At 40.4% G+C, this 25,414-nt stretch overlaps 1 protein-coding gene across 1 annotated transcript in view; it reads left to right on the top strand.

Annotated features, from left to right (window-relative positions):
• Positions 1-25,414, top strand: part of PRICKLE2 (prickle planar cell polarity protein 2) — a 359,846-nt gene that overhangs the window by 20,624 nt on the left and 313,808 nt on the right. Inside the window, exon 2 of the mRNA XM_089675996.1 lies at positions 88-173. Coding sequence (XP_089532122.1) covers positions 88-173 — 86 coding nt within the window. The remainder of the gene's footprint in view (positions 1-87; positions 174-25,414) is intronic.

Genomic DNA, 25,414 nt, shown 5'->3' with positions numbered 1-25,414 from the left:
TATACAACCATGAAAACTTCTCTTTGCCCTGGTTCTTAGTTGACTCATATTCTCACAATAAAAGCAAATTGTTTTTCTTTTGGTCAGATTACACCATTTTCTGAACCGGAGCGAGGGCAGCCGTGTAATGCCTGCGGAGATCGATGTCCAGGACTGGCCTTGCATCGATGGAGGTAAGATTTCTTAGCTTGTCCTACAGAATAATTCTAGCCAAAATCTACTAAATATTTTGGGTGCAGTACATACTGTATAGCTAGCAATTGCATGGATTTCTGCGGAACTGTTGTTATTGTAAACAGATGGAAAGGTTTTACTCTGCTGACTTTATCTTCCATCCTGGAGAAGAGCAGCAGAGGGAATTCCACATCAGTAAAGCTGAAAATTATGTTGCTAAAACAAAAGTGCAAAAAAGAATCTTCTGTAAAGATCCTCTGTAAAGAAGATTTTTGTGTTAATGTTTACTTTTCCTACTGCCCATGTTGCCTGTGTTAAAGAGAAACTGCCCCCTAGGAATATTCATAATCTGTCACTTCCAGTTGGGCTGTTGGGCTCCTGGTTACCCGTTGTAGTTTGTAGTTCATCCTGTTGCCTCATAGGTCATTTTAGGACAAAGTAGTTGCCTGGTGTCCTGCATATTAAATCACATCACACTGTGAGTGAACAAGAAAATCTGAAACTTCCTTGAGCATTGGGTTCCCAGCCCCTCGTTGTACTCTGTGGTTCATCCTGTTGCCGCATAGGTCACTATAGGACACAGTAGTGGCCTGGTGGCCAACAGATTGAGCCACATAGCAGAGCGGGTGACCAAGAAAATCTGACACTTTCGAGAATGTTGGGTCCCTGGTTCCCAGTTGTACCTTGTTCTTCATCCTGTTGCATTATAGGTCACTAAAGGACACAGCTGTGGCCTGCAAATTGTACCACATAGTACAGTCAGTGACCAAGAAAATCCAACATTTCCAGGAGTGTTGAGCTGCTGATCCCTCGCTGTTCGTTGTGGTCCATCCTGTTGCCTCATAGGTCATTATAGGACACAGTAGTGGCCTGCAGATTGAACCACAACATACAACAGATGACCAAGAAAATCTAACACTTCTGGCAGTATTGGGTTCCTGGTCCCTCGTTGTACTCTGTGGTTCATCCTGTTGCCTCATAGGTAATTCTAGGACACAGTAGTGGCCTGGTGGCCAACAGATTGAACCACATAGCACAAAGGGTGACCAAGAAAATCTGAAACTTCTGAAGAATGTTGGGTTCCTGGTTCCCTGTTATACTTTGTGGCTCATCCTGATGCATCATAGGTCAGTATAGAACACAGCTGTGGCCTGCAGATTGTTTCACAAAATACAGTTGGTGACCAAGAAAATCCAACATTTCCAGGAGTGTTGGGTTGTTGATCCCTTACTGTTCACTTTGGTTCATCCTGTTGCCGCATAGGTTTTTATAGGATACAGTAGTGGCCTAGTGGCCTGCAGAGTGAACAACATAGACAGCAGGTGACTAAGAAAATCCAACACTCCCAGGAGTGTTGGGTTGCTGGTCCCTCATTGTACTCAGTGATTCATCCTGTTGCCTCATAGGTCAGCATAGGACACAGAGTGTTGGGTTCTTGGTCCCTTGCTGTACTCTGTACCCCCATGGGTCATTATAGGACATAGTGGCCGCATAGTTGCCAGCAGATTAAACCACACAAAGAAGCGGGTGAGAAAAAATCTGACACTCCAGGAAGTGTTGGAATCTCATGATTCTTAAAGCAAAGGTAATTATAGGCAAAAGAGGTAAGCATTGAAGGTCTTTTTTGCAGGGGACACTTTTCTCTGCTTTAATTACCCATAGATGGAAGAGGTCAGTTGGATGACCAGCCAGCCACATAATTTAACTGTGGGGCCATTGCATCAGAAACATGCATGATCTCAGTTTCCAGTCTTGCCTGTGTGGAATTCTTTGGTTTTGCAGTCTTGTGTTAGGCAGACCTTAGAGACCAGCTGGAAAAATCCATGCATTTTTTTTCCCAGACAGATCTAATTGGTGGTTCATCATGCATGTTATGTCTGTGTGTATGTTTTGTAATAATTGAGTAATCAGAAAATGCTAGTGAACAGCACTAAATCCTTTAACAGGCTTGTAAAAGCAGAGCTTGCTGTACCCATCATATTTTGTTCCATATGTCAGGTTTATATTGCTGTTGCCCAGGTAAGAAGAGTCACTCTTACTGTTTGTCCCCATGGTTATTGCCTCCACAACAGAAATGTGAAATCTAAACTGTTACAATTGTCACTGAAACAAGGGAGAAAATCTTCCAATGGGGACACCAGTTCTGGTGATAGCTGTCCAAGCAGGAATTTCCCCTCCCAGTGGGGAGATATCTGCTCACATCCTGTCTTGTACCTGGGGCAGAAAGTGAATGGGAATTTTGAAGGTGATGCAGTCAGTAATACTAGCCCCCTATCTACAGTGGGTGAAGGAAGTAAACACTTTCAGGTAATACTGTAACTACATTATACTAGTATTCTGAATTATGTGTTTACATTGAACAGTGGAAATTTCCATACATTGAAAGGGATGCATATATCTGAACAAAAGCTTGTGCAACATCAATTAGAATACATTATGCAAATGACTATGTTGAGGAGGAAAGCAAAATACTGAGAGGATATCCTATGACTTATAGCCTTAAATGTGGACAAGTATTTGGGGAATACGCCGCAGGTTCTAAAAGTTTTTCAGCTTTGTTTTGAAGCTGGAGTTTAGACCTGATTTTTCTTAATAGGGTTTGATTTACTAAAACTGGAGAGTGCAAAATTTGGTGCAGCTGTACATGGTAGCCAATCAGCTTCTAACTTCAGCTTGTTTAGGTAAGGTTTGAAAGTAAAACCTGGAACCTGATTGGTTTCTATGTAGAGCTGCACCAGATTTTGCACTCTCCAGTTTTACTAAATCAACCCCATAGAGTATGCATATCTCACACTAGACCGATCCCTGAGTAAGCTGCAAATTACTGTAGTTATTGCTGATATTACAGTGATAGCAGCAGTCTTCCAGTCCAATACCAAGCAGCTGTCCTTCTGCATAGTAGCCACAGGGGTCATTCACTTGGCACTGGCTCCATTTAGAGAAAACCTTGGAGGTTTTTTTTTTTTTTTAATGAATACCAGGTGGAGATTGTGATGCCACCTGTCCTGCCTCTCCATCTCGTCCATTTAGATAATCACTCGTAGTCATTAAAAAACTATAAGGCTTTCTCTGAATAGAGGCAGTGCCAAGCAAGCAACCCCTGTGGTTACTATGCAGAAGGACAGCTGCTTGGCATTGGAAATGGAAGAATGCTGCTATCACTGTAGTAGTGGTGACTATTAGATTGATTTGCAGCTTCCACAGGAATTGGTTAGTTATAAAATATGCATAATACATTAATCCAGCTTGGACTTGTAACTGTCCAAGAAAAATCAAAGCTAAAGTCAGCTTTTATGTATAATCCTTTATTAAAATCAATGTATTTTTATTACTAGAAGGAGAATCAAGTGTTATAAAGTAGTACTGCAAATGTATTTAGGTCATTAAAGGGTAAAATAGTATACTTGTGAATTATATGGTTAATTCAGCCTAGATGACCAGCATGAATTAAAGATTTTTAAAACACCGCAATACCTCTTTTTTCTAAAAAAAAAAAAAAGATACTGAAGAAGACATGATCTGAACTTTCGCCTGCTCTACAACACAACAGGACACAGTAGGGACCTAGAGGACAGTAGGAGAAACCATAGTACATAGCAAGAACATGACATCCAACACCTAGATGTATATCCAAAAATAGTCCACATGCTGGATAGAGCACTGTGAGCAAACCAGTGGTCTGTCTTGCTTGTGGACTCTACATATATTTAATACACAGTTTGGTCGAGCCGAAAAGCCAGTGAGGAGGAAGCAGTGTGGTTGCTGGCCAGTCCCCATCTTCTGCGGCATTGGTTTGCGTGTATGGACACCCAGAAGTAAGAGATTGAAGATCCTTCAGCAGCCCTAGCTTTTGAAGTGAGTGCAGTTAAATTTTGTAGGAGGCAAACAAGAAAAAAGCTTTGGCTGGAGTTCCACTTTAAAGTGTTCTTTTGTCCACAACCTATAATTCTGGTTTCAGCAGGTACCAGAAATTAAAACAGAATAAAACTCACCAATTTAACAGTTTCCCAGGATGGCCACATTCAAGGGATGGCGTGAACTGTCAAGCCATCAAATGGCTGGTGTCATAATTGATAGCATGTGCTGCGCCATGGGACTTGCAGTTCAAACAGAAGCTAAGATCGCAGCTTCCTAGGCTGTAAAGGATAGGGTTTAGATCCACTTTCATTGAACAGTTGGAAACTCCTCTTCCCATCAGTGAAATCTTAGTTTTAGGTGGACTTGTTCTCTTTAAATGTCTGTGATTTGATCTTCTTGACTGTTTCTAAGTTATAAATGTTTTATTTTGTTTGTGAACCGATCGTAACATTTGTAATATTTCTATGGGAAATCACCATCAGGCCTAAAAGTTTTAGGCAGTTGGCAACAGTTTGGTGTTGGGAATAAAAAATTACCCTCGTACCAATGAATTCAGAACCTGTATTTTATAATTCATCAAGTCTATGTCTGGGTTGTGATGTTTTACATCAAGAGGTTCAGAAGCTTTATGTACCTTTTTTAATTATACATAGGCTCTGTTCGTATGTGTACTTTTTTTAGATATGTTCAGGTCAAAGATTTATGGATGTAAAAAAAGGTATGAAAACCAACTTTCCAAAGAAAAAAGCACCGTTTTCCATGGAGGATATGAAAAGTTAGCATTAAAGAACTGGTTTGACAAAACTTTCTATAGTTTCTAGTGATCTCTAATTACAACCTGTTGACCATGTTGAGTCTATAAAGCTCGGACATCTGCTAATCTCAGAGTTATCTGATTTGTTAATCCAGAGACACTCATTTGTTGTCTGTGGCCACCCTTAAATATCTACATATTTAGATATCTAACTCTAAGACAAGTCATAGATGATTTGATTTTATTTCCTTCCATCACTCGATTTCCCCATCAGCACAGTCAGAGTTTATGGGAGAATCCCTCCTGTTGCGCTATTGTGTTCTGCCAGTAAGGGACACAATGATTACTGAAGTGGCTATACCGCCAGCAGCAATCACATGTAAAAAATCTGACAGGATGGTTGTACCCAAGTCGAACAGTGGATCGACTTGGGTACAACCAGCCTGCCCATGGATGGATTGAATGTTGGCCAGTCCCTGTTGAACCAGCTGAGATTCGATCCATCTATGAAAATGTCTAAACGCAAAGACAAAAATGTAATATACTGCAGCTTACCAGTATTTAGATGTAGTGGCTGCATTAGTTTTCTTTTTTTCATGATTTGTGTTCTTTATTTTCACCTAGTGAACTTGTCAGTGAGTAGCACACTTCTTGTCCTAGGGTGACAACACAGCAATTTTGTGGGCTAAGCGTTGTCTGTCCTACTCAGATTTCTTTTGCTAAGCTGGTCAGCCCCGTCCACTATGTCATCTCCATAACATAGACTAGCCTTTTGCAACCTTTTTTTTTTATGGAGGAGCCTTTTAAATATTTTTTGGGGGAAACCCCTGTTAAAAATTATATCTACAGTTCATGGTACATTAGAGTGATCAGTACATTGCAGAACATTTTTAATACAAGAACAAATAATAAAGCATACGTAGCATATTTGACACCCAGGAGAGAGATTTTTTTTTATATCCCCTGCACTATACAAAATTTTCAATAATGATCTTGAAAAAAAAAATTATAATAACAGAAACACACAGTAAAAATTGTGGTATCCTCTTACATTAGTAGCCATTTAGGATGTACTCTGTTGTTCTGGTGGTCATTGCTGGTAAGAGATCAATCCACCATTGCTCACTGCTCATAGAATCCCTTGCAACCTCAGAAGAAACCCTAGGGTTCCACAGAACCATGGTTGGGAAAGGCTAACATAGACACTAAAGCTGGGGACAGACTATAAGAAAACTGGAAGAAAAATTCCGAACAATCGCCAATTATCTGATCGTTAGTATAGTGCTTTCGACAGCTAATCCCGACTGTTCGGATGAAAAAATAATGAAGGTTAAAGCTAGAAAATTTTTATCGCATGTGAACACAACGTCTGATTTTTGCTCAATGCGTACAGTAATAGTACAGAAAGAGTCAAATAGAGAAAACCGCTCATGATCAGAAGCAAAGAATTCCGATTCTCTCATAGTGTGTACCCCACTTTATTCTGTAGTCCCAAGAAAAAGAGGGCTAATCACGTGAGATAGAACAAGAAGTGCGCACAAGACACAGGACAGTTTTGAATTGCTGAGAAGAACAACATTTTTATACACTTACCCAACAGATATAACAAAGCACTTTCAATGGTATAGTTTACAGACCATAAGGAAGTAAGGCAGGTCATAGATTGATGCAGTTTTCTTTCCTGCAACCAAGGTTTGCAGGAAGGGAAATCGCTGGAGTCCCCCATTCACACAGTCAGTGTTGATAGGAAAATCCCACACGCGGAGCCATTGTGTTCTCCCGGCAGGGAGCTATCTCTGCCTGGAGAACGCTGTCATGATTGCTAGTGGCTATAGCTGCTGGCAATAATTGCATGCTGATGGATAGACTTGGGTACAATCAGCCTGCCCATACATGGACTGAATCTTGGCCAGTCCCCGCTGAACCGACCAAGATTCAAACCATCTATGGTATCACCCATCCTCTGGAACTGCCTGCCCCAACCCATCAGATTATCACCTACTTTCCTCTTCTTTAGAAACACCCTGAAAACCCACCTCTTCAGGGAAGCCTACCCCACCCCCTGCTAACTTGCCGACCTCCTCTACTCTTCCTACCACTCCATCCCCCACAGCTATCTCCTCCTGTGCCACCATCCCCTCCCTCCTAGATTGTAAGATCGAAAGAGCAGGTCCCTCGATCCCCTCATGTTTTGCATTGTATTGGTATTGTTCTGTCACATGTTCTGTCCCCCTTTGTAATGTACAGCGCTGAGCGAACTATTGGCGCTTTATAAATACTGTATTATAATAATAATAATAATAATGGCTGGCTAAAATGGGGAAACGAGAAATTTATTGTCAGGGTTTACATACACTTTAAGAAAATTAAACAAATGGATAATAACTATTATGTGTCAAATAATTAAGCAGGGTGTATGTCAAAATAAAACCCCCATTGATTAGCTTTTTATTAGAGCTGAAGCTTAGGTATGCCAAATTTTACAATGTATGTCTGCCCCACACCTGTGGGATCCCAGTGGAAGCTGGAAATCATTGCAATAGGCACCGCTACTACAGTGATTTATTTGTTACAGGTAATTATATAGTGCTGTAAATTTAGATACAGTATATATATTTGCATCAGTTCCTAACACTTAAGGAGTGTGCAGTCTAAGGTCCCCAACTCACATACTAGGGTCAATTTAGACAGAAGCCAATTAACCTACCAGCATGTCTTTGGAGTGCAGGAGGAACCCCACACAGGCACAGTGAGAACATGCAAATTCCAGGCAGGTGGTGCTCTGATTGGGATTTGAACCAATGGCCCTATTGCTGCCAGGTAGAAGTGCTAACCATTTAGCCACTGTGCTGTGCCACTACTTTTTAGGTCCCGGCTGCCCTGCTGCTTAGTGAACCCAGGAAATCACTTGCTTGGCCTGGGCTCCATTCAAAGAACACTTTGCATTTTTTCAGTGAATGCAAAGTGTTTTCTGATTGCCATACCTTAACTTCAGCTTTAAATTTAGGTAGTCACATAAGCAGTACAGTAGATTTACCAAGTTATTGATGCATGCTGAGTATAGTACAGGGGCGGACTGACCATTTGAAAACTCGGGCACTGCCCGAGGGCCCGGGGTCAGTAGGGGGTCCCATGAGATGCCCCTGGTACCTTTTTCATAGGCTTTTTTGAGTTTGGGCAAGGACACAGGGGTCCCATGATCCCCTATTGCCCGGGGGGCCCATGACTTGTCAGTCCGCCCCTGGTATAGTAAACATGGTCAGAGCTTCTAGGCTGATCCCCTATTGCCCGGGGGCCCCATGAGTTGTCAGTCCGCCCCTGGTATAGTAAACATGGTCAAAGCTTCTAGGCTTCAGTTACATCGAGTCAGGAAGGGGTTAAACTGATCATTTTCACATATATATGTTCTAACACGTGAAGATTCTTTACAGGAGGAGACTGATGACCTCATCTGTGTACTGCTCTTCTTCATTGTCCAAAAGTACTGTGTTGCTGAAATGCATTGTAGTCTGCAGCGAGGTTTTAGGGAGTGTTGCTCCTGTCTGTGATGTCTAGAACAATGAATATCCACATCGTACAGAAAAAATTAATTTTTGTTTAACAAAATTTTCTTTTATATGTAATATATATGTAATGTGTATTTAGGGGCTCTTTCACACTGATCAGTTTTTATTGTGCTTTAACAAGCAGATAAAAAATGCATGAAAAATGTACCCCTTCAAATCGGTGTGTTTTTAAAACATGCTGCATTTTTGGTGCAGAAATGCACCTCCCCATTGAAATGAATAAACAAAAAGTATTTTTGCGCTTCATGTAGAAATATATGCTAGGAGCTGCACTCACTGCACACCTGAATACAAGATGTTGTGACAAATAGAAACATATAATAAGTGCGCTTCCAGAAAATCATTAGTAAATAAATAAACTGAACTCTGTTTTAACCACTTCAGCCCTACAAGATTTTACCCCTTCATGAACAGGCTATTTTTTGCTATTCGGCACTGCATTACTTTAACTGACAATTGCGCGGTCATGCAATGCTGTATGCAAATGACATTTATAGCATTTTTTTTCACACAAATGGAGCTTTCTTTTGGTGGTATTTGATCTTTATTTATATAAATGAAAAAAGATTGAAAATTTTGAAAATAAACAATATCTTAAATTTTCTGTTATATAACGTATCCAATAAAAAAAATTAAATTTCGTCATAAATTTAGGCCAAAATGTATTCTGCTACATGTCTTTGGTAAAAAAAATCCCAATCGTTGTATATTATTTAGTCTGTACGAAAGTTATAGCGTCCACAAGCTATGGTATATATTTGAAAATTATTCAATCCTGATGTGTTGATGGCCTATCTCATTGCTTGAGGTCCTTAAAATGTTAGGACAGTACAAATATCCCCAAATTACCCCTTTTTGTAAAGTAGACAGCCCAAGTTATTTAGTAAGAGGCATGGCAAGTTTTTTGAAGTTGTAATTTTTTTGTCACAATTTTTCGAAAACTGAAATTAAATTTTTTTTTATGCAATTTGTTTTTTATATACTGTCACTAGCGCAGTACAGCGTCATTATATCACTGGCGTGGCAGTGATCAGGGACACTGACTGGTAACAGCATGTTAAAAAACAACTTTAAAAACATGTTTTAATAATTTTTTGTTCAATATTTAAAAAATTTTTTTTTAATATTTTTAAAAATACTTTCATCAGAGTAGTTCAGTGTTACCATAGTGAAATTTCAAGTAAAAGTGGAGCCTTCAATTCTTCACCCATCAAGTGAAAAACTCTTGAAAGGACAAACAAAACACCTTGTGCCCTCCACCACAAGAGACAATGGTCTCTTACCAAATATACAGTGGATATAAAAAGTCTACACACCCCTGTTAAAATTAAAGTTTTCTGTGATGTAAAAAAATGAGACAAAGGTAAATCATTTCAGAACTTTTTCCACCTTTAATGTGACCTATAAACTGTACAACTCAATTGAAAAACAAACTGAAATATTTTAGGTGGAGGGAAGTAAAAATAAAAATCTAAAATAATATGGTTGCATGAGTGTGCACTCCCTTAAATTAATACATTGTTGAAGCACCTTTTGATTCCAGCACTCAGTCTTTTTGGGTATGAGTCTATCAGGATGGCACATCTTGACCTGGCAATATTTGCCTGCTCTTCCTTGCAAAAACACTCCAAATCTGTCAAATTGCGAGGGCATCTCCTGTGCACAGCCCTCTTCAAATCACCCCACAGATTTTCGATCGGATTCAGGTCTGGGCTCTGGCTGGGCCATTCAAAAACTTTAATCTTCTTATAGTGAAGTCATTCCTTTGTTGATTTGGATGTATGCTTTGGGTCGTTGTCATGCTGAAAGATGAAGTTCCTCTTCATGTTCAGCTTTCTAGCAGAAGCCTGAAGGTTTTGTGCCAATATTGACTGGTATTTGAAACTGTTCATAATTCCCTCTACCTTGACTAAGGCCCCAGTTCCAGCTGAAGAAAAAAAGCCCCAAAGCATGATGCTGCCACCACCATGCTTCACTGTGGTTATGGTGTTCTTTTGGTGATGTGCAGTGTTGTTTTTGCACCAAATAGATCTTTTGGAATTATGGCCAAAAAGTTCAACCTTGGTTTCATCAGGCCATAACACATTTTCCCACATGCTTTTGGGAGACTTCAGATGTGTTTTTGCATAATATAGCCGGGCTTGGATGTTTTTCTTCATAAGAAAAGGCTTTCGTCTTGCCAGTCTACCCCATAGCCCAGACATATGAAGAATACAGGAGATTGTTGTCACATGTACCACACAGCCAGTACTTGCCAGATATTTCTGCAGCTCCTTTAATGTTGCTGTAGGCCTCTTGACAGCCTCCCTGACCAGTTTTCTTCTTGTCTTTTCATCAATTTTGGAGATACATATAGTTTTTGTTAATGTCACTGTTGCACCATATTTTCTCCACTTAATGCTGACTGTCCTCACTGTGTTCCATGGTATATCTAATACCTTGGAAATTCTTTTGTACCCTTCTCCTGACTGCTACCTTTTAACAGTGAGATCCCTCTGATGCTTTGGAAGCTCTCTGCAGACCATGGCTTTTGCTGTAGGATGCGACTAAAAATGTCAGGAAAGGCCTACTAGAACAGCTGAACCTTATTTGGGGTTAATCAGAAGCACTTTAAATGATGCAGGTGTGTACTGACTCTTATTTAACATGATTTTGAATGTGATTGCTGAACACAACTACATCCCCAGTTATAAGAGGTGTGCACACTTATGCAACCACATTATTTTAGTTTTTTATGTTTACTTCCCCTCCATAAAAGTTTTCAGTTTGTTTTCAAATGAGTTGTACAGTTTATAGGTCACATTAAAGGTGGAAAAAGTCCTGAAATGATTTATCTTTTTCTAATTTTTTTTAGATCACAGAAAGGTGACATTTTAACAGTGTAAATGACCTTTATCACAGGGATCAAAACAACATGTTGGTCCCAAGCAGGGGCGGACTTACAACTCATGGGGCCCCCGGGCATTAGGGGATCATGGGGCCCCTGTGTCCTTGCCAAACTCAAAAAAGCCTATGAAAAAGGTACCAGGGGGCATCTCATGGGACCCCCCTACTGACCCCGGGCCCTCGGGCAGTGCCCGAGTTTCCAAATGGTCAGTCCGCCCCTGGTCCCAAGTATCCAGGTATCCATCAATTATCACAGCGAACCGCCTGTATCCGCTTCAATGGCTCCATGTATCAGCATATCAGGAGACACAGCATTGGTACTCATAAAGAGGAACAGAGGCTACATATAGTGTAAAACCACTCACATACACTTTCATTAAAACATAGAAATGTACTTACAAATGTAGGTTAAAAACAGCATATAATCACAACAGCAGGCATCCACCTGGCAGGCGTAAAGACATCACCGGTATAGCCCTCCCAATGCTTTTACAGTCAGTGTTCTCAGGGGAAACAGGAGCATGATCTCTCCTTCTTCACTGGACATAGAGGCAGCTGTGAGAGCCATCAGCTCCTCTGCTGTCTGTCACAACCTGCGAGTACATGCAGTACTGTGTGGAAACAGAGGCTAGCTTGGGAACGAGCTTGCATGAGTAGCCCCATAGCAAACGGCTTGCTATGGGGGCACTTGGAAGGAGGGAGGAGCTATCAGTGCTGTAGGGGGACCCCAGAAGAGGAGGATCAGGGCTGCTCTGTGCAAAGGTGTGACATGTTTGTTATATGAAAAAAATCTTTTACAATCGCTTTAAAGGCTAACTTCAACTACCCACACCTGTTTTATCTCTACATACTGTGAATAATAAAGGGGCACGTTAAATAAATATGTGTAGATAACTGATTGCTTACATAAATGGTTTATTGACATATGAAAACATACAACACATTCCATAAAATTCACCTGTCACATGATTCATTGTTGTTGCAAAGCACCTGCAGCTTTTGACTGATACTTTTTGCAGAAATTCACATTTTCTGTTTTGTGACAATTCTCAGTAGAGCTCTGTATTATCTCTTCCAGGTTTATGCATGGTCCTTTTCTAAAAATCTGTTTTCTTTAGTTGTTGTTTAAGATGAAATATTTTAAACTTTTGAAAAAAGTCACCTCCAACTGAGATGATCCAGCTCCAAAGCTCCATATATACTATTTCTGGTACCCTGTCCAGCCACGTCCCATCATGATGGTCATCTCTGACTAGCAGGTCTTCTTTCCAATGCTTGCACATACATTACAATCCAAAGACTTAGGTCATTTCACCTGTTGTTTGGGGGACAAGCAGGCACTAGAAAGAAAAGCTGGCAAGAGGTAAACATCAGTGGGACAAGGTAAGGCAATCCATAGTTGATGAGATTTTCTTTCCTGCAACCACAGGTTGCAGGTAAAAAAATCGCTCTATTTCCCCATCAACACAGTTAGTGTTGATAGGGGAGTCCCTCGCGCAGAAATATTGTGTTTTGCCAGCAGTAATCACATGCGAAAAATTTGAAAGGCTAGTTGTACTGAAGTTGATCAATAGATCAAGTTCAGTATAACTAGACTGCTCATAGATGGATCGAATTTTGGCTGGTCCCTGCTGAACTTGCCATGATTTGATCCATTTATGGCTGGCTTAAATTATGATACCAGAGTGTGATAGTTATGCTGCTGGGGGTGGGGTATTTTGCTTTCTGTGACTATTTTGACTATAGGTTGTTAATCCTACTTTCCTTTAACCAGCCACTGTCAACCAGTATTCAGTGAAACCCTAGGGTTCCTCCAAAGATTGAGCTGTGGTGATTAACCTTCCATCTAATGATGCTTACTTGGCAGAGCCAGTGGCATGACACCGATGATCTTTTTAGCTCTCTGTAAGGGTAGAATTATGGCAACAACTATAAGGGAAGCACTGTTCACACTGGCCACCAATGTAAGGGCCATTCTTTCCACTGACCACTGATGAATTATTTAGCAGGAGACCTGACAATTATCTCAAGGATTTCTCTGAAGTAAATAGGTTTAAAAAAAGGCTGACTTGTACATTAATTCAGTTTACCCTCGAAAAAAACAGCTCAGTGCCTAAATGGCCAGTTACCAAATCTGAGGGCTGTAGCCTTGCAAGTCAAAAGTCTAATTTGGAATATTATGTAGTCTAGAGCCTAGTGGCAGATCAGGCAGTCTGGGATTGCACAGAGGGTAAAGCCGGCCATACATGGATTGATGTTTGGCTGGTTTGGCAGGGAGCAGCCGAGATTCAATCCATGTATGGGCAGGCTGATTGTATCCAAGTTGATCTATCAATTGACTTGGGTACAACCAGGCTGTCAGATTTTTTTTTCTACATTCGATTACTAGCTGCTAGCAGCAATCGTTGTGTTCTACCATCTGGGAAGGCTCCCCATGCTCCCCTGACTGTGTTGATGGAAGAATCAAGCGATTTTCTTTCCTTGCACCCGTGTTGGAAGGAAAGAAAACCAAGTCCTCTATGGCTTACCTAAGTGTGGCTTGGTTCCTCTTCTTCCTGCAAAACAAAACTGTTACTTTTTTTTTTAAACTCAAAGTATAGGTTCACATTAAAACTACCGAGAAAAGACGTCATTTTGCATTGATGGGTCAGAATATTTTACGGGTAACAGTTACTTTACTATGATTTTTTTTTTTCCGTGTAGAAGAGAAAGTAGCTTTGTAACGCAATTACAAAAGTCTCTTTCTATTTTTCACGGCTATTAAACACTCGGGCAGTGCGGTCGGCCTGGTTCCAACAAATGCAATCAGCCAGTGAAGCTGAAGAGTATTCATTCCCTTAGACCATCTCAGTTTTACACCATTGAGCAGTTTTAATGGCAGACCCTGGCATTTTCCACTTCCATGGCTTGTTATTATGCCAGTAAAAAAATATTATAAAGATCCCTACTGACTGGTCATGATCAGAGTAGACAATTTCTGTATTATACTTGTCATACACAGGTTATTTTTAATTTTTTTATTCTGATCAGATGCTGATTTGAGTGTCACAAACCTAGGTAACAATCATATATTTATATTTTTCAGCTTTTGAAACTATGTTATTCCAGACCTGAGGCTACTTTCATGGCTGTTTTAAATGTGTCTACAATAACAATGGCTATCTGACAATGATGTGACTTTTATTGTGTGACCTATTGTTCTATGTTAGCTGCCTTTAGAGGATAAAGGAGGCAACAGAAAGACAATTGGTAATTTTCCTACTTGTTGTGTGGCTGGCGGTGATGGCAGTGCAGATGGTTAGGATAATTCCTAACCACTTGCATTATACTGTTTCAGGTAGATGAAGGGACTCTGTTGCTTGGGGAAGGGTGGCAAACTGCACTTCTGGAGTACAAAGTAGGCATGTACAGATTGGCATGCTATGTGTAGAGCTGTAAAGTGAAATCCTAGACAATTTTTTAATTTTGTAATAGAGCGTAGAAGGATTAGGCTAGCCATACTCGGATCGAAATTCGGCCAGTTGAGCTGGGGCTGGCCAAATTTTGATCCATGTATTGATTAGCTAGTTGTACAAAAGTCGATGTATCAATTAGCTTGTGCACAACCAGCCTCTCGGGTTTTTCCCAAACGATCAATGCCGCTGGCTATCGCCGGTAACATTCATCATTGCATTCTGCTGGCAGGGAATGCTCCCCGACTGCAGAATACAGTAGCTCACATGGAGTAATTCCCACATCTAGTGTGTGCGTGAGGGAATTGGTTAATTTTTTTTCATTAACCCTCTGGTTGAACAAAAAAAATAAATCATGTATGGCCAGCCTTATGTCGACCATAGACGGTTCAATTCTTCAAACCTGCTTGATTTTACATAATGATTATTGCAAGAAGCTGGTATAGCTGCTAGCAATAATCATTGTCTTCTCCTGGCAGGGACGGCTCCCCCGGCAGGAGAATACAGTGGCTCCGCCGCCAGGAGAATACACAGTCCATATAAAAGCAGGGAACACTCAGCACTTCCCATGGAATTAAAAAAAAACCCAGACATTCAGGATGTGGCAGGATTGCCTCTTGAATGCATGGCAGTTGCTGCTATCCTGCCTTTTGAAAAGTGCTGATCACTTTTCTGAAAGCAATAGTTACTGCCACCCACGTGAAAGAGCCATTTCTGTGCTGCCCATCCTTTTTTATGTTTTTTTTTTCCTTGGATATATAGAGAAATATCAAATGTGGTACACTTAAAGTGCCTGTAAAGGCTAAACGTTTTTAACATTCTGTACATTAAGGTAAAAAAATCTTTTAGGTGCAACCCCCCAGCCCTCCATAAATACTTACTTGAGCTGATCTTGAACCAGCACTGTGCACAAGAGCAGCAGCGCTGCTCTCTCTCCCTCTCCTCATTGGACTCTGTGAGAGCAGTGGAAGCCATTGGCTCCTGCTGCTGTTAATCAAACCAAGCAATCAGAGAGAAGGGGCGGGACCGAGCTGTGCAGTGTGTGTCAAGATCAAGCCCAAATGTGTGCCACCATAGGAAGTGGCTTCCTGTGGTGCCACACAGAGAAGAGGAGGAGTCCAGAGCTTCTGCAGTGGACCGCAGAGGAGAAGGGTCCTTCTTTACAATCTATTTAATGAAGGATCCTTAATAAAGGCTGTAGGGAGTGCAAATGCGGGAACTTTGATTTGCCAATTGTTGTAATAACAGTGATCTTCAGCAATTTTGCATATTTCTCCAATCTATGAATGTCTCCTGAAGCATGTCCCCAGTCTCCAAAGACTCCTGTATGTTTGCACTTTCTTATCATCTATTCTAACCATTTTTGGTGACATCAGGTTCTGCACTTGAGGCTTTTTATATCTATAAAGTTGACCACCGCTGGCAAAAGAATCTTATGTATATAAGAAATAGGCTCTTATGGGGCAGTAAGTAAAGTAACTATTCTTTTTCCACAGTATGCACTGCCCCCCATTCATTATTCATTGTGTAATAAACACACCTTTAATTACATTAATTTCTCAGAGTTACAGTTGTTACAGCATGTACCCATTGTAAAAACAGAACTTGTTGACAAGAGCATTGTTCTTGTTTCTGGCTATGTAGGACATTGTGGCTCACACTGTACATTTATATGAAGCATTCTAAAAGCCTTCAATGTTGTAGTTAACTGATTTCACTTCTTTCGATTCAAGTCTGTTTAATTGTGTAATTACTGTAGATATTATACTTTGGAGTTGAGTTTGATGTCAGGGCTTAAAGGACAATTGTGCCCAGACTGTGGACATTGAGTATAGTGTATCTATGATTATATAATCTTAACAAGCAGAAAAATTGTTTTAAAACAAGCCCTTTCTAGCTGCATGTACTTTGAAGCAATTCACCAACATCACAACTTATAGCAGTGGTTCTCCTCCACTTTGGTGAGATCAGGACCCAATAAAATTGCTCTAAACCTTCCATACCCCAACAGAAATAAATTTATAAAAAAAGGTCATACTCCTACATTATGGCCCATGTCATATTGGCAATCCTGTCACTGATGGTATCTTTTCAATATCGAGGTCACTGAATAGGACACTAACCTTTTTAGCTGCATGTACTGTGAAACAATTTGTCATCAACATCACAACAGCTTATAGCAGTGGTTCTCAGCCTTAGTGAGACCAAGGCACAGGAAAATTATTCCAAATCTTCCATGCCTTAACGGTAAAAAATTTTTTTATACTCCTACATAATGGCCCATGTCACACAAGTGATCCTGTCACTGGTTGGAACTTTTCAACATCAGGATCACTGAATAGAACACTAACCTTACTAGCTGCATGTATTTTGAAGCAATTCATCATCAACATCACAACAGCTTATTGCAGTTGTTCTTTGTCATAATGAGACGAGGGCCAGGTAGAATTCTTACAAACTCTCCATGCTCCCACAGTGAAAAAAGAAAAGGTTATACTGAAACATTATGGCCCATGAAACACTAGCGATCCTGTCACTGGTGGTAACTTTTGAGCAACAAGATCACTGAATAGAACACTCACCTTTCTAGCTGTATGTACTTTGAAGTAATTCATCATCAACATCACAAAAGCTTATAGCAGTGGTTCTCTGCCTTACTAAGACCAGTAAGACCTGGGCCCAGCAAATTCTTCCAAACCCTCCATGCCCCAAAAGTAAAAAAAAAAAAAAGGCTATACTCAAACATTATGGCCCATGTCATACTAGTGATCCTGTCACTGGTAGTAACATTTCAGGGACAGGAATGCTGAATAGACCACTCACCTTCCACTATGGGTTAGCTCGCTCGCTGCACAAATTTCTGCAGAACTGGCACCTGCTAAGAAACACCAATGAAGTAAAACCTTGCTGACTCGGTCAGTGAGGGAAAGATGTTGTAGGCATGGAAGCAGGTACGTGACTTCATTTGTCTACTAGCTTAGGAGACAAAAATGCGTTGCTTGCAAGTGTGACATGGGCCTAGGGGTGGACTGACAACTCATGGGGCCCCCGGGCAATAGGGGATCATGGGACCCCTTTGTCCTTGCCCAAACTCAAAAAAGCCTATGAAAAAGGTACCAGGGGCATCTCATGGGAACCCCCTACTGACCCCGGGCCCTCAGGCAGTGCCCGAGTTTCCAAATGGTCAGTCCGCCCCTGCATGGGCCTAGATCACAAGAGCAAATTATGTAATGCAACAGCATATTTTACCAGTAAATTGCATCATGTAGTCATATAGAGACAATCACCCAATAGAATGGGTGGCTTTTCACTCACTCGGCACTGTAGCCTGTATTGCTTTCTGATATATAGCCATTAGGGAAGCCTACCTACCAGGCAGAACATAAAGAATAGACGCTGACTCCACAAAGATTGTGATAGTAGTAGCTGTCAAGCCGTGAGCCAACAAGAGGGAAAGCACTCCAACGGCAACCAGGCAGGCACACATAAATAATCTTTCAAGCCGCTGCAAAGCTAATGGGAGGCCAAGACCTGGCTTTTGAGAAACTGGTTTACAGCACCTGCTGTTTGTTTACATTCAAAGGCTGTCAGGCTGCCTAATTTCTGATACCATAGAACCTAAGGGGATTAAAACTAGGAATTCAGTCAGGAATTCAGTTGTGAAATTTGAAGCTGAATTTTTCCACAATGTCTACAGCTACAGAGGTCAGTGGGGGCTTATCTGTAAATGTCTTTTCTGCTTTCAGAGTATGAATATACTTTTAATGTTTTAAAGGTAAAGTACTAACATATGTATTTAGTACATCTCTGGAATACAGTACATGCACATTCAACCATATTTTATCCTCTTTAAAAATGCTGCAAACACGGAAATATACTTGTTGATGTGCCAGGAATATAGTGTGCTCTCATCTTCCTTTTTTGAAATGGCAACACAGCTTTGAAATCCCAAGCAAGTGGTGTCAGCCCTGCCTACTTAATTTCTGATGTATTACAAAGAATACAAACCTCTTTTCATCCTCCCTCCTTCATTATCTCATTATCTCAATATCTGCTCCTTTATGCACAGGCAGAGAGCATGGGAAGATGTCAGCTTACACAATTTCTGGCAAAATAGACAAAAAAGCACAGTGGGGTGTGCAAAGACCCTTAAACTGGCAAATCCAACATGAAATATACACTATATTGCCAAAAGTATTGGGACACCTCTCCAAATCATGTGATTCAGGTGTTCCAATCACCTCCATGGCCACAGGTGTATAAAATCAAGCACCTAGGCATGCAGACTGCTTCTACAAACATTTGGGAAAGAATGGTTCGCTCTCAGGAGCTCAGTGACTTCAAGCGTGGTACCGTGATAGGTTGCCATCTGTGCAATAAGTTTGTCCGTGACATTTTCTTGCTACTAAATATTCCACGGTCAACTGTTAGTGGTATTATAACAAAGTGGAAGCAACTGGAAACAACAGCAACTCAGCCATGAAGTGGTAGGCCATGTAAAATGACAGAGCACATGCTGAAGCGAACAGTGCGCAGAAGTCACTAACTGTCTGAAGAGTCAATAGCTAAAGACCTCCAAACTTCGTGTGGCCTTCAAATTAGCACAACAGTTTATAGAGAGCTTCATGAAATGTGTTTCAATGGCCGAGCAGCTGCATCCAAGCCTTACATCACCAAGTGCAATTCAAAGCATAGGATGCAGTGGTGTAAAGAACGCTGCCACTGGACTCTAGAGCAGTAGGCTAGGTGGAGGGGAGATTATGGTGTGGGGTTGCTTTTCAGAGTTTGGGTTTGGCCCCTTATTTCCAGTGAAGGGAACTCTTAAAGTGTTACTAAACCCAGGACCCTGCATTCACTATATCTGGTCTCCCACAGTAACCAGAACATGAACATGTAATTATTTTAGTAAATATAAACTGCTAAATACCTTTTCTCATCAGCAGTTAGAGCAGTCTTCTGACTTCTATCAGTGTTCAACAGAGCACTGGTTACAGCTTGTAGGAGGAGTTTTTATTCAGGTCAAGAAGGATGCAAAACCCCTGACCTCTGTCTGGACACTGCTGATTGGCCCTGTACTGATCACATGTACTCTCCCAAGAAATAAAAAAACCTCTCTAGCAATACACACTAAACTGAGCTTGTGCAGAGTGTCTCCACACCATATGTCTTATTAGGAGATAAGAGGGGGACAGTGGAAAAAGGGGAGGATCAGAGAAGTCGTGACCAAACAGCCTTTTTACACAATGCAGAGGATTAACCCCTTAGTTTCCACAGTTAGTATAACAAGCATGCTTTACTGCATATATAGACTGGTTTTACTGTTGTGGGTTTAGTAACACTTTAAGGAGTCAGCATACCATACTTTATGGGAACAGTTTGGGGATGGCCCCGTCCTGTTTCACAAGACTGCACACCAGTGCACAAAGCAAGGTCCATAAAGACATGGATGAGCGAGTTTGGGGTGGAGGAACTTGACTGTCCTGCACAGAGTCCTGACCTTAACCTGATAGAACACCTTTGGGATGAATTAGAGCGGAGACTGTGAGCCAGGCCTTCTCGTCTGACATCAGTGCCTGACCTCACAAATGTGCTTCTGGAAGAATGGTCAAATATTCCCATAGACACACTCCTAAACCTTGTGGACGGCCTTCCCAGAAGAGTTGAAGCTGTTATAGCTGCAAAGGGCGGGCCAACTCAATATTGAACCCTACGGACTAAGACTGGGATTCCATTAAAGTTCATGTGTGTGTAAAGGCAGGCCGACCAATACTTTTGGCAATATAGTGTAAGTTAAATTGATCTTTACAGACGTGAGCTTAACATATGACAACTGGTGCTGTGTAGAGCTTAAGGCTGTGTAGGGGTTTCCTTAAAGTATAGCTAAAGGCAATTTTTTTCCAGTTTTACATAGAGTGGAAAGAGATTAGAACACATCAGGTTTTTATTGCTGTGAAAGCGCAAGAAAATCCCAAATTTTGTGTTGTTGGCAGAACAGGAATAGAGGGGAAATCTTCCAATTGGGAAACTAGTTCTAGTGACCCTGGTGACAGCAGGAATTACTGGTCACTTTCTGTTTTGGCTATGGGACAGGAAATAAAGGAAAATCTCCTTTATAGGACACAGACTGCAAAAAAAAAAAAAAAAAGGGTTATAACTCTCCTATCCAAAATGAAAATAAAAAGTTGTGCCTTTAATTCTACTTTAATGGACAAATAATTCCACCATTTGCAACACGTGTTTGTCATTTCAGTCAGATTAGGAGAATGGGATTTATATAATAAAGTGCTTGAAAAAGCTTTCTCCACTGTAAATTGACAGAATATGAATGGTTGCTGTGAGTAACACAGACAGTTCTCATTTCAGATGTATGGATTAAATAGGCAACTCTAATACTTTTCATACATAAAGTTCAGCATTTTCTCAGTCTACAGTTATCGTCAAGTTGTGTCGAAATTTCCCACCCGTGACCTATTGCTGGATCAGTATAATTTCAATTGAAGGAAACATTGGCTGCAAGTTAGCCCCTCCTTTTCCTGAATGTCTTATTGTTGGCTTTGAATGCTTCCAGTTATGGGATCTGCCCATTTAGAGTCTGTGATAGAGAGCTACACATTATTGGCTTACTAGCACTGAACCTGTCCGGTCTTTTGTGTACTTGATTGATGAGGTCATTAGCGTGTCAGCAACATGATAATAGTTTGGAAGGGCATCCATATTATGTTCTTCCTCTACGTAAGCATTCTGGGAAAAAGGTTTGCAGTCCAACAGAAAAGCCCTCCTACAAAATACTGCCCAATATAATGTTTCTTTGGTATTTACATATCATCATGACCATCGCAGAGCCATAAAACAAGGAGTTCATTCCGCTGCTTTTCCATTAGATAGTAGTTCTTGTTTTAATACCATCTAGTGATGCAATAGCACATGCTCTGTTGTTTGTATGTTGTGTACAGTGCTGGTCTAAAAGTGGACCTGTAGTCAAATTTTAGCATAACACTAGATAGTCTGATAGAATAGAACATTTACTTTTTTGTTAGAGAAAATGCTGCTCCAGGGTCCTTTCAGCACTGCTCACACATCTCTGAAGACCTAGGTACAAGGCATTGTGGTTTCCATTAACAGGGAGATTGTGATCATTACCAAAATGGAGGTGGAGCCAATCGTAAACTACTTTTTTTTAGCATGAACCAAATATGGAAAAGCAAGGATGTTAGCCTAGCAACTAAATGCAGATTAGTTCCCCATAGCTACCTACAAGTGTGAAAGTTGGACTAGACAGGAGGCAACTGGACAAGTTTGAGCTATGGTGTTAGAGAATGTTGCTGTGTATTCTGTGGAGAGCAAAGATAACAAAAATCTGGAGCATATAAACCCACACATTTAATTGGTTGGAAAAATTATAAAACTATGGGTCACCTATTTTGGACGTTTAATGTGATTGAACTCACTGTAGAAGGTAATTACGCTGAGATTGATTAGCAGCAAAAATAAGCTAGGTCTCCAAAGAACCTGATGGTTAATATTCTGTAAAAGCCAACAACAGCCAGAACATAAAACAACTAAAATAAATAGTACAAGTTTTTTATAATGTGGATAAAGCTGGCCCATAGAAGTTAGACATGGTTAGACATGCTTGAATGAATTACATCATCATCATCAACCAATGTTAGACATGTGAAGGGAAAATGAGACATTCAGACGTTTGACCACATCTTCTCCTGAAAAGGAAGGATTTTCACTTCTATTACAAACACAGTAAGGTGTCCAGTTGTTCCATTAGGTCTTATTTGACAATATTTTACCCTGTGCCCTTCTGTTGCTGATCAGCAGGGCTGACCTTGGAATCCACACCTCAAGTGGTTTATTGGGAGGTCTGTGCAGTTCCATGACTGCTACTGTTTGACTGTTCTCTGTCTATCCTTGGAAATGCATGGCTTTACCAAATCTGAATTGTACCTGTTTTGGAAACCAGTGCATTTCCTTCAACAAGCAGTGTTGCCCAATGAAAGGACTGAACTTGTAGGGTTCCTAGGGTCCTGGTGTTGGAAAAGGAGTAAAAGTTGAAAATGTCAGCTTCTTTCTGTGTGGAAATCTTCTTTAACATTAAAATGATACTGACAACAATACTGACTTCCAGCTACAGTAACCAGTTCATGCTGTGCAGGACTGCAGACCACAGTTGTTGGTGAAAGGTTGTTTTGTGTACTCAGCTGAAACCTAATACAATGAAAATGGCCACTTCTATCATAGGTTACCAGGCTTTCTGTCTCATCAAATCTGCATTACACTGAGCCCTGTGTTAACAAGCTAACAGTTAAAGTCTCTGGGGAGTTGAGCTATGCGAATAGTCATTACAGTGTCTTTTTCATAATGTCCTGCTAACTGGGAGCCAGTAAAAGTGGTCTGTGGGGAGAATGGATAAGACAATTTATAACCTCTTCCTAATGTAATTACTATGGACCTCCAACCAATGAATGAGGATGAATTGCTATCCTTTTGTTTTGAAAGCTTTTCGCAAGGAATTTGCCAGCCCAGCACCCTAAACCCCAGAAGCCTGGAGAGTTCCAAGTGAAAGTAAAATCTACTGTCTAGGTCATGTGCATATTCATTGAGCAAATGGGAAAGTTGTTTTTAAACTTCTAGGTTTCATTACATGTAATCCTTTGTATCAAAGCAAACCTGTGCTAATTCTTTTCAACAAGAAAATGTTTTAAACCTTAAACAAATTTCTATATACCTTGCGAGCCAAAATTATTTCTACCAAATAACCACATAAAAGCACAAATCTGAACAAAATATTCCTTACTTCTAATGGATCGCAAACATCAAACACATAACTACCACTGTGCATACATATTATTTCACCAAAGTATGCTGCGCTCCTTATTAATTTTTAATATCCCTTTAATACTAATAACCCCCTATTTATGCCCTTGAAATTGATAATCACATAAATACAAAGAAGTGATCAAATACCAAAAAATTAATAAAATTAAATATATATTATCGTGCCATTAACTAAAATCCTCAAATGTGATAATAATTTAATATCCAAGAGATTGTTTTGATTTTAAAAACTCAATAATTCATGTGTAATTGGTGTAATAATAATTAGTTTTTAAAAATCACTGGTATGTATTAATATTATGAATTATTGAGTTTTTATAATCAAAATAATCTCTTGGATATTAAGTTATTATCACATTTGAGGATTTTAGTTAATGGCACGATAATATATATTTAATTTTTATTAATTTTTTGGTATTTGATCACTTCTTTGTATTTATGTGATTATCAATTTCAAGGGCATAAATAGGGGGTTATTAGTATTAAAGGGATGTTTTAAACCTTCCCTTTTTTAAATTGTATGTAAAGCCAAAACTTTAACTTTTTTAGTTTTAGAATAAAATAAGTAATGCAACATCAAGTGACACAGGAGAGTAACATTGCAGCAAGGGCATGGGTGCAGGATTTCAGTGCCAGGCAGGCTGTGACCGACAGCTTGCTCCCCTGGCTCAGCAATGAGAAGATGCAGGCATCCTCTAGAATTTCCATAAATGCTGAGAAGGGAAATATGCTGGGGGGGAGCATGCCTTGGAGTTTAGGCACAGTTACTTCATGTTATTCAAGGCAAAGTGATAGGGTCTCTTGAGATACCCAGGTATGGGGGAGCATATAACCTTCTCTCATTCCTCCAAGGATGCAGAGTTATTGTAGGATCAGCCTATTGTAGGATTTGATACTATCCGACCTTCAGCTCACCAACAGTTTGGAATCCCGTCTCTGACAGAGGTACAAAGCATATCAATGGGTAGAGGGTTTGTTCTTTCAAGAGAGCATGTCACTTTGCCTTGAATGAGCATTGGCAGAGTTGAGACTCCCTGAACAAAGAAATGCGGTTTTGCCAAATATTGCCTTACTCTTTACTGAATGCAGTTATCTATAGTTCTTTTGTATTTTCCACCAGATCAAGCTTTCCGCTGTAGCCGCTGAAATGGTAAACACGGGACAAAAAAGAGGAGAACTGATCCAGGTCTCATCAGAATCTGTCCTATTGCCAACTTTATAGTATCCAGTCAAACACTATTGGTCGGGGCAGTTGTTTTGACAGTGCACAAATAATTGCGCAGAATAACTGTAACCTCTGGGAATGGGCGTTTTAAGCATGAGTGGAAGGAAAGAAAATTGCTCTATTCCCCACAGTGTTGATGGGGGAATCCCTCCTGCAGCTCTATTGTGTTTTTCCAGCGGGGAGCCTTCCCTGCAGACAGAACACAATGATCATATGAAAAAAATCCAACAGGCTGGTTGTGCTGTACAACTAGCCTGCCCATAGATGGATCGAATCTCGGCCGGTCCCTGCTGAACTGGCTTGAGAATCCATCCATCTTTGGTCAGCTTTACACCTTAAATATCGTCTAACATGTAACATACAAAAGGTGAACTAAAGCAGCCCATAGATTATTCAACTGGCTGAGATTTGATCCATCTAAGCTCGAAAGAGCAGGGCCCTCGATCCCCTCATGTTTTGCATTGTATTGTTCTGTCACGTGTTCTGTCCCCCTTTGTAATGTACAGCGCTGAGCGAGCCATTGGTGCTTTATAAATACTGTATAATAATAATAATCTATGGCCAGCTTTAGCTGTATAGTAAAGAGGAAAAATAGGTATTAAACCAAGAACTTCCTGCACAGAAAGAAATATTTTACAGATATTGAGCCTTA

This window comes from Staurois parvus, unplaced genomic scaffold (genome assembly GCF_062004578.1).
Source record: "Staurois parvus isolate SC_StPar_1 unplaced genomic scaffold, SC_StPar_1.0 ptg000162l, whole genome shotgun sequence".
Lineage (NCBI taxonomy): Eukaryota > Metazoa > Chordata > Amphibia > Anura > Ranidae > Staurois > Staurois parvus.
This window is presented reverse-complemented; position numbering and strand designations above follow the sequence as displayed.